We start from the raw sequence: 16,800 nt of genomic DNA, 5'->3' as shown, positions 1-16,800 counted from the left end.
TGGAAGAGCAGTGGATCGTAAAGTCCCGGCTCTACCATTCTCTATGCATCGCTGGACAAGAGGCAGTGATGTCATTGTGTCGGTCTGCGCCGAGTTACTCCGACCAGAGGGATCTCCTCCTCTCGTCATTAGAATGGGGTTAGGGGAGTACGTATATTATTTTTATCAGGTACTATTGGGGGCAGTTATGGGGGGCATTTTAAAGTGTGGAGGGCAGTTATGGGGGGCATTATACAGTGTGGAGGGCAGTTATGGGGGCATTATATTGTGTGGGGAGCACTATGGGGGCAATATAATGTGGGGGGGGAGTAGTGTCTGTGTATATTATATACAGTAGTATACAGCAGGCTCAGGGAATAAATATTACTTCAATGGGGCAGCTTGCAAATAGGGGGCGTGGTATGCAAAAAGGGGGTGTGGCCTAAATAGATCGAGGTTACATGTTCCTTTAATCGTGCTTTTTATTCAGGTCTTAATTGCCCAGCCCGAATGTAAAATGACGTTACTGTAGTTGTGAGGGACGCTAACACTATTTAAACACGCAGAATGAATGCATAATAGAACAATTTACATGTCTCCGCCCACAATCTTAGAATTAGGATTCTGTATTAAGAAGGCCTTGGCATGTACACTATAGAAAGCAAATACAGAAACATCTCCAACACCAACCTTCATGACATTGAACAGAACTTCTTGCCCAAGACTATCCTTCTCTTTAAAGAAATCATGCTCTGGGTATGTTCTGGCAATGTCTCTTCTGATGAGTTTTTCACACGGTGAAGTCATTTTTAAGAGTTCGGAATACTGCTCTTTAATTGGCATATTTTGAGCATTGCATAATAGTTGCCATACGATTGCACGAAAGTGGTGAGGGATCCCTTTTCTGACAAATTCCTGCAAAAAATTTATAAAATAAACAGAAATATTACGATAACTGTACTATCGAACAGATTACAGTTTAATAGACCGACTATTAAAAACTCAGTTGTATTGTTGCATGCTTGTTCAAATGCATATGCAAAGCCTTGGTGTGCTCTAGAGGACTGGCACAACCATATGTTAAAAATGGTCGCCCATTCATTTGGATGGGCACCCGTGTAATACATTCACAGAGGAAATGTATGGCCACTCACAGGTGCCCATAGCAGCCAGACCCATGGTAATCAGCTGGATGCTGGCAGGGCAGAATTTAGAAAGGATGTCAAGACAGGGGAGGGATGGCGGAGACCGTAGCAATTTAGATACATTTTCAGTTTCTCAAGATCATGAACGAGTTATGTCTTTTTGTATTGTTAAAACATGTTCTACCATTTCAGTGTACATTAAAAAGCAACGGAAATTACCAATCGCGAAACTAGAAGAAAAATCGTGTACCAAAAAGGCTAATAGGGTTATGCACCAACTCCCTTTTCCTCATTGAGCCCTCTCAGTCAGTAGCATTCAGAGATCAAATGTCAGCTTTCCACACCACTTGGACTCCAATGACACATTAGTCTGGAGGGCACAGCAGTGCCATTAAGTGAGTTTGGACACCGCTTCCCATTGCTACACTGTACACTGGCTAAGAGGGATCACTGCAGGGAGGGGAACTGCCTTATATGCTTCTTAACATTTGGAAAGTTGAGTGGTTAGTGGGAGAATTCACACCTACCAGATTAGCATGCTAGGCCCCCATAGTACAATTTCGCGGATGCTTCTCTTTTTTTTGGGGGGGGGGGGGGGGATCTAAACCAAGAGTGAATCCTAAACAGAAATGGAAACCTACACCGAACTGAGCTGTGCCAATACAGTCTTGGGCTATGTTCATTTTGATAGACTGATTTTGTATGTGTGCTGTTCAACAAAATGCGATACCTTGACCCATTAGTCAGGACTAACAATACCTTGATTTGCTTTTCCTTCTTCTTGTACACTTCCTCCCACTCATTGACAATTCTACCCCAGAGCAGCCAGGCATCTTCTTCCTGATGATGACTGAGGTTACTAGATGCTGAGGAGCTTGACACCAGCGAGGAGCCACTATTTCTTCTTGATCCATTGACAGATCGTAGAGACTTACTGTCTATCTCCAGCAGCCTGGAAAATAAAAGCAAATTGACTATTTAAAAAGGAATATCTTAACCAAAAAATTCAAAAATCAGAGAAACATTGTTTTTCCAATCTATTTTGATTTTCTGAATTTAGGTTTTTTTAATTCTATTTTCTTTAAATTATTATGGGGCAGTCAGCTTGCCTGAGCTGATGACTGCTCTGTTAACAGCATTAAGATATATGCTGTACAGCAGCCATATGAACTATAATTAACAGTCTGGAGATGACCCATTGACTTCTATGGGAGTGTGGTGGGCATGCTCTGTGACTTGGGCTGCGGTCACTGTGCAGGGAGAGCGAGGAGAGATGTGTCCATCACCTATTGTCAGTGATGGATCCTATGTTCTCTGCTTCCAGCTTAATAATAAAGGTGTTACCCTTCATTGAAAACAAGCCTGAGTTGATAATAAAGTGATCTCAGCAGAACAGGAAAGGTCAGTCTATTATGAGGATCACAGCGAAAACTGCAAGATTTTAGGATTAAAAAATAAATAAATAAAAAAAATTCTATATACATATACATACATACACACACACACACACACACACACACACACAGTAACTGTCAGGTTGCAGCACTGCCACATTCACTATCATTAGTTGTAATGTAACGACACAACGTGTAGCCCAGCCTTAATCTCAGCTGGACAATCTACACGAAGCTAGTCAACCTTGCACTTTATATTAGGAATATGAGAATATATTTGTAAATCTTGTCCTGCTAGTTATTAAAGGGTAACTAAAAACTTTCAGAAAACTTCTGACATGTCATAGTGACATGTCCAAAGTTTTGATCGGTGGGGGTCTGAGCACGGAGACCTATACCAATCACTAGAACAAAGTGGCAGAAGAGCTCGGGTGAGCACTGAGCCGCTTGGTTTCTGATCGGCTTATCTCGGAAAGCCAATGTAACTGTGTACGGGCCCATAGACTTTCTATTGAGTCCATACACCGTTACATCAGCTTTCAGAGAAGCGCCATTTAGAAACCAAATCGCCCAGTGCTCATCTGAGTGCTTCTGCCACTTTGTTCTAGTGACCTTTAAGGGGTCTCAGTGCCCGTAAGTATTTTACTTTTCTTGGCACATGGTGCTTTTATGCAATTCTTTTGGCAGGTGTTTTCAACCATCAATATTTCTGTGTGAAGTTGAAGTTACAGGCCTGAAGCCCTTCTTGCTTCAGTTTCCCTATGACAACACTTCCAGTCTTGTGTATTCTGCTAAATCCAGAATAGACTTTCAGATAATGTGAATGTAAATCACTCCCCACCTTGAAAAAGGTTCTCACACCGCTTGGAACAGCCATTGCTCCAAACGCCTCCATACAAATTACTTCACTAATCCTAGTTTCAATTATTTCCCCAACCCATTTTAGAACAACCTCACCAACAGTGTAAAGTTGAGTATATATATTAAAATGTAACTTTAAGTTATTGATTCTAAACGAGCTCAAAAAAGGTTTCGCTCACAGAAAAAAAAAACGTACTCTGCAGATTTTAGTCAAGCTAGCTCAGGAATCTTGTTATTCTATTTTAAAGCGCCATTAATTCCAGGGCGCTATACATAGGAAAAAGGATTTAACAAAAACAGGAGACAATAAAAACAAGTACAATAAACAGGAGCTTAAAGGAACAGTGTCATCACAAATAATTTTTTTACATGTTAAAGATGTTAGTGCTTTAATAAAAACGTTTATATTCATTTGTGTGTTTGTGTTTTACTGTTTCTTATTTTTACACTTTTTCTTCCCTATGGGGGCTGCCATTTTTTGTTCCATTTCTGTGTGTGTCGATTAACGACACACACAGACATGGAATACGGCAGCCACAGTCCCATAGGGACTGCGAAGGGCTCCCGTCCCATTGACTGCCGTGTACGGCGTCTGTGTGGGAACTGCGCATGCGCCGCTCCCACACAGTCCTATTCGAAATTGGCGCCGTCCGGCGCCATTTTCCTGTGGACCGGAAGTCGCGGCCGGACAGTAATATTACTACTTCCGGTCGCGGCTTCCGGACTTGTGCACATGGAACAGCGGCAGCAAACGGAGCGGACGGGCCGGAGGGAGCCGCGGCGGCAGGAGCAGGTAAGAGATTTCAATGTATGTTAGTGTTTGTGTGTGTTTACTACTGTATGTAAACCTACTACGCTGTGGGTTACCTCAAAAAATGGCGACACACAGTGTAGGAGGTTAAACCTTTCAAACCCCTCGTTTATCCCGGCACTAGCCAGGATAAAGGAGGGGGGGATGCTGAGAGCTCACTAGAGCGAGGGCTTTTAACCCAATGTTGCAATGCTGCAATTTTGGGAACTAGCTCCATCTAGTGACCAAAAATGGGTAGTATTATAAATTAGAAATAATTTATAATATTTCCTGACTCGCGAAAAAAATAAAAAAAATTTGAACAATGTTTAATCACCCACACACTAAATGTTTAATTTTTAAAAAAAAAACATGTTTTTCTGGCAACACATTCCCTTTAACGAATGGCAGACTGCTATATCAGGAGAGAGAACATGCAATATAAAAGGAAACGGGGAAGGAGACAGTAAGTGAGGGTAGAAGCTGTTCATCCCGTAGATTAGTGGCAGCAGGGATATTGAAGATTGTAAGCTTTTCTGAAGAGGTGGGTTTCAGGTTGCTTTTGAAGGTCTCGATGGTGGGAGGGAGTCCCCAGCGGTGATTGGCTATTGACTGGTTGCAGCTGTCCCATGCATGAACGGCACGTCATTGCTGGTTGAAGGACAAGTCAGGGACCGGGAGGACCACCAAAATGGAAGGGAATTTAACTTGTGAGTATGGTTTGCTTTTTAAAGACTTTAAAAAAGGGTTATTCCAGGGTTTTCCTTTATTGGTTTATAGAATAGAAAACAGATTCATTCTGTGTACTGAATCGTTGAGTTGATTAAACATGGAGTCGGTCATGTGACCCCTGACATCACCTAGAGACAGGCAGCCATGTTATACAAGGAAACACAGTGAGGCAAGTATTCTAACAATAATAATAATTATTCATCTATTAGTCATATTCAGTTAGCCGATGGATGTGTCCTTGCAAGCTGATTCATGTAGGTCATTTAGCCCTAACTGAATTGCAGTTGAATATATAAATGCATATTACAAAATGTTATGGCTTTCCTTTTTTATAAATAAAAAATAATCCCTTTCAGTCCAAAAAGTGTTAGGTGATCTGGAACTTTCTTACTTTCACTCTTACAAACCCTTTTGCTGTCACATCCAGAGTATTAGTCATAAAGCAAGTTGTCGCATCCAGACCAAATTTAAGATAATTGACATGGTAACCATATCTCATGTCAAAATATTGACCTTGAGACCTTACACTTAAGAATCAGATAGGACGATGGCAACACTTTCTAGCAGGATTATTAACACTAGAAAGCTAAATTACTATAAACTGAACATAATCGCAGAACAGTTATTGTATATCAGATTATTTAAGTCAATTTTGGATTTAAGGAAAGCTTCCTGTTACAAGCGATCTTAAAAATGACTTCATAAGCATTTTCCGGATATACCATTATAGTAATTGATCCTTTTAGCAATGGAAAATAAAAAAAAAAGTTGAGCAGTCAGAAATTGTCAAATTCCTCTCCACTTTCATCAAGTAACTTAGAGGCTGTTTTAGTAAAATCTATAGTCTGAGCTTCATCTATAGGCAATAAGCATCTATGAACATTGGCGCGTAGTTTTCAGACAGATAATTGGGGTCAACAAGATGCTGTTGTCATTGATCCCAAAAATTGCTAATTCCAGAATTTAAAAAAACAAAATAAAAAATCCAGTAGCCTCCAAAGTACAGTTCACACGTTCTAGGATTCTGCAAAGAAATCCCCATCTCGATGCAGATGTCGCAGAAATGTTCTGCCCCGATATCAAATCGGTCATTGAAAAAGGGAAAAAGTTGACATGTCACTTGATGCGGAAACCCAATGAACTACCACAAGCGGATTTGCCATACATCAAACTGCACAACCACGGCAGAAATCCAAGCGAAGCCCCAGAGGTGTAGAATTTCCCTAACATAGCCTTAGGTAGTCAGCAGGACACAAGCTACGTCCCATAGTCTGACTACAGACTACCATAAACACAAGTCTGTGGTGCTGCGGACAGGAACTTCATACAATGTCAAAAAGTTTGATTTGACTCGGGCTGACCTGGAAAATAATTTAATCACTTCTGCTCAACCAGGAGCAAATCTTATAATAAAAAAAAATAGCTATGCCATATATTTTGATAGAGAAGGCATTCTTTGCAGGGCACCCTCTTGTTAAAACAAATACTGTATTATTCCTAGACAACAAAAAAAATAGAAAAAAAAAAAAAAAAAAAAAAAAATCTAAAAAGCCAAACTACTTACTTCTGTGTGTTACTTTGTCTCTTTGTAATGTTTGCTATGCTATCTGGCCCAGACATTTTGGTATTTGTAACTGCAGTGCCCTTGAACATTGATGTTTGCTAAAATGTACTCTGCTCGAGATTAGTTTAGATCCACAGGAGTCCTTTTTACATTACAAAAAAACAATTCCTACCAACATAAATGAAGGTGTGTGTGTGAAGAATTTCTCCAAGATATGAGTCAAATGTATTATTGCCTGCTTAATGGTTTATTCCTAAAAGTTAAACTGCGGTTATTGTCTGTCTACGCACTACGACGCTTTGACGGCTGTAACTGGGCTGCATTACAGCATCCATATTATGGCTGCAATGCCCAAACCTTCCGTGTTTGTAGTGACCCTAACTTAGATACCTATGGTGATCTAAGTTCGATTCACTACAACCACAGGTGGTCTGGGTATTGCAGCCATAATATAGACCCTAAATCGTGACCATATGAAAGTGTAAATGTTGCAGTCTAGCCTGGGCCAAGAAACAGAATTTGGTAGTGTCCTTCACAAATGTGTAGATGTAGGACAACATAGGCCTTTGAGCTGTAATGTTGGCTACCGGTAAGAGATATAAATTTCCAACATTAAAAAGTTACAGTCAATCAAAAACAATAAAAAAAGACAGACAAAAAAAATTATAAACATTGTGCACATTTGCCAATACATTATAGTGTTATGCAAGCCACAGTGTGGTTAAATTGAGTTTACCTGAAGAGGTTGAGTACTGACATACCAGGGCAATTTTGTGGCTTAAAAGGCAAGCTCCGTGTCTCCGTCAAGCTACGCTTTATGCTCCTATTTTAATGTGCGCAATGATTTACCTTGACAAACCGTGTGATTTACTAGGATGAACTAAGCCATACCTGAACCCTGTGAAGCCAACGTTTGTACACAGAAGGAGCATCAACCTTTGTCCTTCGGTATCAAACATGGTATGATAGCGAGGACAACATTGCCTCACATTACAGACGTAAATATCGAAGGGAAAGTTTGGTTTCTGAACTCAGATTAGTAAGCATGCTACAAAGTGTGTATGTATATGTATACAGACAACTAGCACAGGTCGTACAACGCAAGATCCGACTAGAAAAATAATTAAAGGCAACAGGCAATGGAAAAATTTAACAACACCGGAGACACACAGGGAACAAAATCAAAGATTACTTTGATGGCAAAACACTGGGCATGATTTAAAAATACATGAGTTAGAAGAATAACCTCCGGTAAGCTGAACTCATTCTGTCAACACATAATTAGAATTTTGAAACAGGTTCAGAGAAGCTCCTGCTGCTTATTTAATACGTTACTTCGGTAAAAACAGTCGCAACAGCCTCATACAATGTGCTTTTACTGTGCTATTGCCAGGAGGTCAGGAGTTACTGCCCTTGTGCTCCGAGGAGCACAGCATAGCCTCTATATGTGAAGATATTAATAAAGGGGTATTAAAAGTTTAAAGGGGGAGAAAACAAACATGGCTGCGGTCTTCAAGAAACAGCACCATTCATGTCCACTGACTGTCTGGTAATACGGCACAGAGACATTTAAAGAGGCTCTGTCACCAGATTTTGCAACCCCTATCTGCTATTGGAGCAGATAGGCGCTGCAATGTAGATTACAGTAACGTTTTTATTTTTAAAAAACGAGCATTTTTGGCCAAGTTATGACCATTTTTGTATTTATGCAAATGAGGCTTGCAAAAGTACAACTGGGCGTGTTGAAAAGTAAAAGTCCAACTGGGCGTGTATTATGTGCGTACATCGGGGCGTGTTTACTACTTTTACTAGCTGGGCGTTCTGATGAGAAGTATCATCCACTTCTCTTCAGAACGCCCAGCTTCTGCCAGATCACGCTGGGACGTCACTCACAGGTCCTGCATCGTGTCAGACGAGCGAGGACACATCGGCACCAGAGGCTACAGTTGATTCTGCAGCAGCATCAGCGTTTGCAGGTAAGTAGCTACATCGACTTACCTGCAAACGCCGATGCTGCTGCAGAATCATCTGTAGCCTCTGGTGCCGATGTGTCCTCGCTCGTCTGACACGATGCAGGACCTGGGGCAGGAAGTGACGTCACAGCGTGATCAGGCAGAAGCTGGGCGTTCTGAAGAGAAGTGGATGATACTTCTCTTCAGAAAGCCCAGCTAGTAAAAGAAGTAAAAACGCCCCGATGTACGCACATAATACACGCCCACTTGTACTTTTACTTTTCAACACGCCCAGTTGTACTTTTGCAAGCCTCATTTGCATAAATACAAAAATGGTCATAACTTGGCCAAAAATGCTCGTTTTTAAAAAAAAAAAACGTTACTGTAATCTACATTGCAGCGCCTATCTGCTGCAATAGCAGATAGGGGTTGCAAAATCTGGTGACATAGCCTCTAAGTTAAGAGGGCTAAGCTGCAATACCAGACATGGACAAACGTGGCGCTGTTTCTGGAAGAAAGCAGCAATTTTTTTTAATCTTGTACAACCCCTTAAAGAGTAATGGAACAATAATCAGAAACGTATCATGTATAAGGGAGATTGATACATCATAGATCGCCTTGAAGTAAAAAGGTTGTACACTTGCGCAAACTTACTGAACACAAACCCCATCCAGCTGAAAAATTGGATGAAGATCAAACATTTAGTCAGTCTGGTAGAGAGGCTCATCGAGGGCTTCATACACATTGCCCCCACCCACACAAGTGCCACTGGCGGTGTCTGGAAACAAATCACTCCTCACCTCTAGGTGGATTAATACTCACAAATGTACAGGTCCATTTAGAAATTTGGGAGTGTTCTGCTGGCCATAGACATGTAGTACCCGCTAACCTCTATTCGGCCCAATTATTCTGTAGGGACTTGGGATAAGCAGTTGGCAGATATGTGTTGAGCTACTCATCTACATAGGAACAATTGGCTTTGTCAAAATTCCTTTTAAACCTTCTTACCCCTAAGTATGTCGTTGGCGAAAATACATTAGCTTGTCATCGGATCTCCTCACAGTGCCACAAATGTGAGTGGTGAAATTTCAAAACTTTTTTTTTATATCAATGCAGCTGTTTCAGGGCTTATTTTATGTAAAAAATTTTTAAAAAGGGACAAGCTACATTCTTTGTGGAAATGCAAATAAATCAGCTGTGAATTTACATTAACTTTTTATGGGGAAATAACGAAAAAGGGAAGAAAAAACAAATTCAATCATTGGTTATTTTACTTTTTTGTTTACTGTTCACTGATCATCAAACATATAAAAAATATATATCTTAGAGATGGATAAATCTATCTATATATTAATATACTAGGCCTGTGTAAATTATTATAATAGGGAAATGAAGGCAGCAAGAGCTCACCTGTAATTCACATAGAATTAGAGGGTACACTAAATATTCCTTTTAGAAATTGATGAATAAATTAACAACTGGATGTTACCAGTTGGGGTCCGTACAGAGAGTGACAATATCCAGTGCTGCAGTAAAAGACTGTAGGGACACAAACCTCTGACTAGGGGAATGGTAACACCCAGTTGTCAATTTATTCATACATTTTTAGGAGTAACAGAGGAATGGCACAATATATAGGAAATATGTTCCAGAACTTATTTCACGTGGAATACAAGTATTTACAAAAAGAGACATTTCAGGAGAGGTTAGGGGTCCTCTTTAAAGAGGCTCTGTCACCAGATTATAAATGCTCTATCTCCTACATAATCTGATCAGCGCTGGAATGTAGAGAACAGCAGTGGTTTTTATTTTGAAAAACGATCATTTTTTAGCAAGTTATGAGCAATTTTAGATTTAGTTTCTTAATGCCCAACTGGGCGTGTTTTTACTTTTGACCAAGTGGGTGTTGTAAAGAAGTGTGAAGCTGACCAATCCGTGTCCTACACTTCTCATTGTTCCAGCCCAGCATGATCCACAGCACAGTGAGATTGTGCAGTGAAAGAAGCTGGGCTGGAACAATGAGAAGTGTAGGTCACCGATTGGTCAGCTTCACACTTCTTTACAACACCCACTTCGTCAAAAGTAAAAACACGCCCAGTTGGGCATTTTAAGAGGCTCTGTCACCAGATTTTGCAACCCCTATCTCCTATTGCAGCAGATCGGCGCTGCAATGTAGATAAGAGTAACGTTTTTTTTTGTTTTTTTAAAACGAGCATTTTTGGCCAAGTTATGACCATTTTTATATTTATGCAAATGAGGCTTTCTAAAGTACAACTGGGCGTGTTTAAAGTAAAAGTACAACTGGGCGTGTTTAAAGAGGCTCTGTCACCAGATTTTGCAACCCCTATCTGCTATTGCAGCAGATAGGCGCTGCAATGTAGATTACAGTAACGTTTTTATTTTTAAAAAACGAGCATTTTTGGCCAAGTTATGACCATTTTTGTAGTTATGCAAATGAGGCTTGCAAAAGTCCAAGTGGGTGTGTTTAAACGTAAAAGTCCAAGTGGGTGTGTATTATGTGCGTACATCGGGGCGTTTTTAATACTTTCACTAGCTGGGCATTCTGATGAGAAGTATCATCCTCTTCTCTTCAGAACGCCCAGCTTCTGACAGTGCAGATCTGTGACGTCACTCACAGGTCCTGCATCGTGACGGCCACATCGGCACCAGAGGCTACAGTTGATTCTGCAGCAGCATCAGCGTTTGCAGGTAAGATCGACTTATTTGCATAACTACAAAAATGGTCATAACTTGGCCAAAAATGCTCGTTTTTTAAAAATAAAAACGTTACTGTAATCTACATTGCAGCGCCTATCTGCTGCAATAGCAGATAGGGGTTGCAAAATCTGGTGACAGAGCCTCTTTAAAGTAAAAGTACAACTGGGCGTGTATTATGTGCGTACATCTGGGCGTTTTTACTTCTTTTACTAGCTGGGCGTTGTGAATGGGAGTGTATGATGCTGACGAATCAGCATCATCCACTTCTCTTCGTTAACACCCAGCTTCTGGCAGTGCAGACACAGCGTGTTCTCGAGAGATCACGCTGTGACGTCACTCACTTCCCCAGGTCCTGCATCGTGTCGGACAAGCGAGGACACATCGGCACCAGAGGCTACATTTGATTCTGCAGCAGCATCGGCGTTTGCAGGTAAGTCGATGTAGCTACTTACCTGCAAACGCCGATGCTGCTGCAGAATCAAATGTAGCCTCTGGTGCCGATGTGTCCTCGCTTGTCCGACACGATGCAGGACCTGGGGAAGTGAGTGACGTCACAGCGTGATCTCTCGAGAACACGCTGTGTCTGCACTGCCAGAAGCTGGGTGTTAACGAAGAGAAGTGGATGATGCTGATTCGTCAGCATCATACACTCCCATTCACAACACCCAGCTAGTAAAAGAAGTAAAAACGCCCAGATGTACGCACATAATACACGCCCAGTTGTACTTTTACTTTAAACACGCCCAGTTGTACTTTAGAAAGCCTCATTTGCATAAATATGGGGATGATGCTCTGTCACTCATACAGACACCAGCACTTCCTGTGTGATGAAATTGCATGGACTGTTGCACACAGGCTCTTCAGAGGGGAGGCAAACTTCTTCTCAGTTACTGCTGATGACTAGACAGGCTCCTGCCACACAGTTATAATTAAGATGATCACAGTTTAGCCTCCCTGGTTATTTACTTATATAATTTTCTTTCTTATTTAGGAAAATACAGAGGGAAGGATCACTGTGCTCCCAGCAGGCAGAGATTGTACTGGCTCTAGCTGCTCACATGATGCGGTGCTGAATCATCATGGGATTGATAGCATAGCTCAGAGAAATATAAAATTCAAGACGGCATCTGACCAGAAGCACAGAGGAGATCGGTCAGCAGGGAAGTGGCTACAATACACAAAAGAGACGATCAGGTGGAGGGTACTATGACGGAAGTCATGTTTTTAATGGAGGTCTTCTTTAAAAAGGACATGTATGTGTCCCAATTTTTAACGTAGAGATTGGTGATGAGTTTTGTCTTTTTTGAAACAAAAGTATTTAACATTGCATAAAAAGAAACCGAAACATGGATGATGCTATATAGGAAGGGGAAAACAAATAAATTATAGCACATAAGGTCTGTATCGCTCCTAAGACGGATCTTGCCAACCGAACAATGCAAGTTAACTCTGCACCAATTAGCAAATGAAAAAGGGGGGGGGGGACACGCACACCACAAGAAGCACTTGGCACTACTTACCGGTTCTGTTCTTCTAGCTTTGCCAACAACTCTACTTCGTCTGGACTTAGTTGTACCGGAGAAGATGGGGAAAGTGCTGGTGTAGACAGGGTTGTGGACGAAGAAGTAGTGTGTAACGAAGTTGATGGACTCGCCACCTGACTTGCCATTTGACTGACAGTGTGCGACACCGTGTTCTTCACCCATGAGAGAGTAGAACTCAATTTTTCTGCAACCTTGTCTGTCGCCACCTGAAATACAGGGAGGAAAAAAACACTTTTCACAGATATATTACAGTCTCAGTTCCTGAACTGTTTACGTCTGATATATTACTGTGTAAGTAAAATATTCTCAGGATGATTGAATTGAATAATATTAACAAAAGCTGCATAATCTAAACAGTCAGCCATGATCTCAACAAATCCAATCTTCTAGTCACAACTTAGCGATGTTCAAACAAAACCCAATGGTGGTGATTCTTCAATGGACAATGGAGCACTTATACTAGATCAGGTTTAGAGCTAATGCACACTAAAGTGCCATGTGCATGTCCTATCCGGCGGCACACACAACGGCTATGGGTTTATATTACGGGCCTGTAGGCACTCAGCGAGACTCCGCTATTGATTCCGTCGGAAAACCGGAAACCTGCCGGAATTGTGACGAACGGAAAGCATTAGCGATGTTTCTGTCACCAATGAGATCAATGGTGACTGAAACGTAAGTTGTGCTTTCACTTTCCGTTGTGGGGTTCACCCGACGGAAACCTCAGACGGAACCCCGGAACGGAAACGAACGGTGATGTGAACAGGCCCTAAGTCACACGATCATGGGCAGAATTTTATCCTCTGGAAGCAAACCATGATCGTTCATATCGAAGAAGGCTTCTTTCACACTACCGTTAGTATACGTTTACCTCTCTTCCGTCAGAGGAAGAGAAGATCGAAAGACAAAACTGAAAGCAAAGGTTCCGTTGGAATTACCATTGATTTCAATGGTAATTATTTTGTTTCAGTTGCCTTCGATTTGTCTGTTCGCTAGGTTGAAGGCTTTTTTTTCACGGAAACAAAAAGATCTGCAGACTGCACTTTTGCTTCCGTTAAAAAAAAATAAAAAAAATGGAAACCTAGCGAACAGATACAAACGGAAAGCAACAAACAAAAGAATTACCATTGAAATCAATGGCAAGTCTAACCGTTGCTTTCCGTTTAATCTTTCAATCCTCTCTTCCTCTAACGGAAGAGAGATAAACGTATATGAACGCTAGTTCTTTACTTTACGCTAGCCATACAACAAGGAGAGAGCTTGAAAACTGTTCGGAATTAAAGGGGTTGTCCAGTAATAAGAAACTGATGGCCTATCCTCAGGATAGGCCATCAATATCTGATCGGTGGGGGTCCGACTCTCCAAAACAACCACGATCGGCTGTTTTGAAGGGGACACAGCGCCCGTAAGAGCACTGCTACCCCTCTATTACGGTCACCGTTCGTACTGTGAATCGCTGACACACATGTAGCAGCAGCTCAATGTATGAGAAGACAAGGAATGAAGTGGAAGCAGCGCTCGTATCAGCTCCTTCCAAACAGCTGATAGTGCTGAGGGTGCTGAGAGTCGGAACCCCACCGATCAGATATTGATGGCCTATCCTGAGGATAGGCCACCAATTTTTTATTACTGGGCAACCCCTTTAATTCCTAATGGTTTTCAAGGTCTCGCCTTGTTGTTATTCAATAGGAACGGTTAGGAAATAAAGGGGTTGTCCAGTAACCCCTTTAAGCAAAGTAGGTTTGGAGACCAATTGGATAGCATATCATTACCCAACATAGACATTAAATGTCAGCTGAACATTCCAGCCAGTGCAAGCATGAGATGCACACCGAAGGCTCCAGTGCCAACTTACCTTAGAAGATCAAGTCACAGGCTGGCCATGCAGTTTAGATAGCGGCCAGCCGAACAATCGTTTAACTGACAGCTATTCCTAATATCTCCCCTACACACCAGCACGCCAAGCAAACCGTGCTTATGTTTTCAAGAGGGAGAAGGCCGATGCCAGACTCCTCTGGCAGTGGTTTATTTCCTTACGAAGATGAGGGTCGGGACCGCCACCATACACCTTAAATGGTCGGCTGGTCAAGCAGAAATCAGTGTGTTTGACAGACATACATATGAAGCCCAGTAAGATCCACTTCTGCCGATTGGGTGATAGTCCTAATGTTTTTGTGTGATATTAACATGCAACATTATACATTCCAGGACTGATCTACTGGAAACATTCACCAAGATGGACTATATTGAAGGAGTCCTTCTGGGATTACACACGCAGTACTACCAGGCCAACTGTTGAGAGATACAGATATTACTAGAAAATCACTAGGAAACCAAGGCTTCAAAACAAAGCGATATACAAGGCATCTGTTCTGAACAACATATTTACCTCGATGTTATTTCCATAGTGGCTGTAATATATTATACACACGCTGTATCAGCATTAGTGGGCAGAAACGGATCATCATCAGGACCTAATAAAACTACAGCAAGACATTGTCATGGCACAAACTGTGAGCTGGCTCCTTCATGTCAACTGAATGTAAATGCATGATGCAGAAAAGCTGAAAATAGCTGCTGAGTTTTGTGTGGCGCTCGTACATCTGCAGTATTCATCTCCAGAACGAATTAGCAGCCAAGCCAGAATGTTGTGTGCACCCATTTAGGCATATGGCACAACTACTGCTGGTAGGATTTTGAGCAGAAGCAATATTAAAAAATGAGCAACATAGAACAAAGAAGCTTAAGTGACATGCATGTGACAAAAAGCCACAAATGCCACTCTTCGCACTACATTTCGAAGACATTTTATTGGCGGAGAATACAGTATCCGCAGCATTTTACTGCGTCATCTTGTTTAAAAAAAACACACACACACACACTTTAACAGCATAGAACGAGGTTGGGCCTCATTGAGTTTCAACAAGCCATTCTACCTAGTATTCTGGGTTAGAAGGGACGAATATTCACCCCTTACCACTCCTTGCAAAAGTGAAGGCCATTGTATGGCACTGGCATGCTATCCCCTCTCTAACAGTTTGTGGATGCGGGGAGCCCAGCACGAATGGCGAAACTGGCAGAGGTCAACTGTACGTATAACTTACGATCATCGTAATGGTCAAAAGCCATTATGTACAGTGGTATGGATGACTACATTAATTTATGGTAGCACCAACTGAGTAGACCCCAGTGCTGCCCTGCAGTTTTAGCAAAAGTGTACGCGTGCGTGCGGCCACAATCTACTGCCAGATGACATCCACTAATCTACAACTGATTCTAAGTAGCAAACCGTGAACAAGGCTGAAAATAAAGGGGTGAATTTATTCACGGCTATATACACTAGTATTACGGCGTTTTACGCCACCTCCACAAGGTTATTTTTTTTAGTGGGTGAGGCTTAGCTGAAGAGGATGCCTGCAAATTGACTTCATAAATTGGCATAAATAGTGGAAACCAATGCTAGTTCATAGCTGGCTCAGATTTCCCATTTATGGCACACAACGTGCACCTCTTAAAAAATGAGGCACATTTTAATCTAACACTCTTTTTGTGAAGACAAATTCCACCCCATAGACTGAGCTCAGATTTTTTATTTTTGTGTCAGAATACAAATATCACAAATAATTATTTCCCTGGGTAATGATGACTAGCACTCTGTTGGACTTCCTCGGTATCAGACACTAATCAGCATTATTTTTACGTGCAGCTGACTGGATATTTTTTTGTTTTTTGAAATTGCGCTGAGACTTCCTGCTAGGAGAGGAGAAGGGGGAACAGATTTGCAATTTGAACATTGAGCTGCTCATCTGACTGCAGAGCCACATACAAACACTGGATTAAAAAAAATATTTTAAAAAAATAGTGGAAGTAGCATGGACACTAAAATGCACCCTTATTACAACCACGTGAGAGCTGCCTGAAAGAATTCAGGGGCCTAGCCCATATAATTTCAATGTCAGGAAGATTTTCAATACGACAGTAATAGAACGAATTCCCAAATGCAAACTTTTTGTAGCCAAGAGCCAATTTAGGGCCTGTTCTGTACTTGCAGTTTATAAAATGAAAATGCCGATGCACAGCCAGATCCGCCATGCCAGTGCCCAACAGACCCCATTGACTTA

The 16,800-nt window shown here is 41.5% G+C and overlaps 1 protein-coding gene and 1 long non-coding RNA gene across 7 annotated transcripts in view; one reads left to right on the top strand and one right to left on the bottom strand.

The window, feature by feature from the left end:
* EVI5 (ecotropic viral integration site 5) overlaps positions 1–16,800 on the bottom strand; it is a 148,986-nt gene that overhangs the window by 102,234 nt on the left and 29,952 nt on the right. For 4 of the 6 annotated variants that reach the window (XM_075833205.1, XM_075833206.1, XM_075833207.1 and 1 more), the window contains exons 2-4: positions 12,656–12,885; positions 1,884–2,076; positions 670–894 (exon numbers count right to left, since the gene is read on the bottom strand). In XM_075833205.1, the coding sequence (XP_075689320.1) occupies positions 670–894; positions 1,884–2,076; positions 12,656–12,804 (567 nt within the window). In that variant the 5' untranslated portion in view covers positions 12,805–12,885. Of the gene's footprint in view, positions 1–669; positions 895–1,883; positions 2,077–7,201; positions 7,325–7,356; positions 7,409–12,655; positions 12,886–16,800 lie in introns of those variants that run through there. The other 2 variants (XM_075833203.1, XM_075833204.1) reach the window with 2 other exon arrangements.
* Positions 4,797–15,593, top strand: LOC142657814 (uncharacterized). The gene is made up of 3 exons (XR_012849984.1): positions 4,797–4,879; positions 12,127–12,388; positions 14,888–15,593. It is a non-coding gene; the product is annotated as an uncharacterized LOC142657814 (long non-coding RNA).

Source organism: Rhinoderma darwinii, chromosome 7, assembly GCF_050947455.1.
Source record: "Rhinoderma darwinii isolate aRhiDar2 chromosome 7, aRhiDar2.hap1, whole genome shotgun sequence".
NCBI classification, from domain to species: Eukaryota; Metazoa; Chordata; class Amphibia; order Anura; family Rhinodermatidae; genus Rhinoderma; species Rhinoderma darwinii.
The sequence above is the reverse complement of the archived record's forward strand: the minus strand, read 5'-3'. Positions and strand labels throughout refer to the sequence as shown.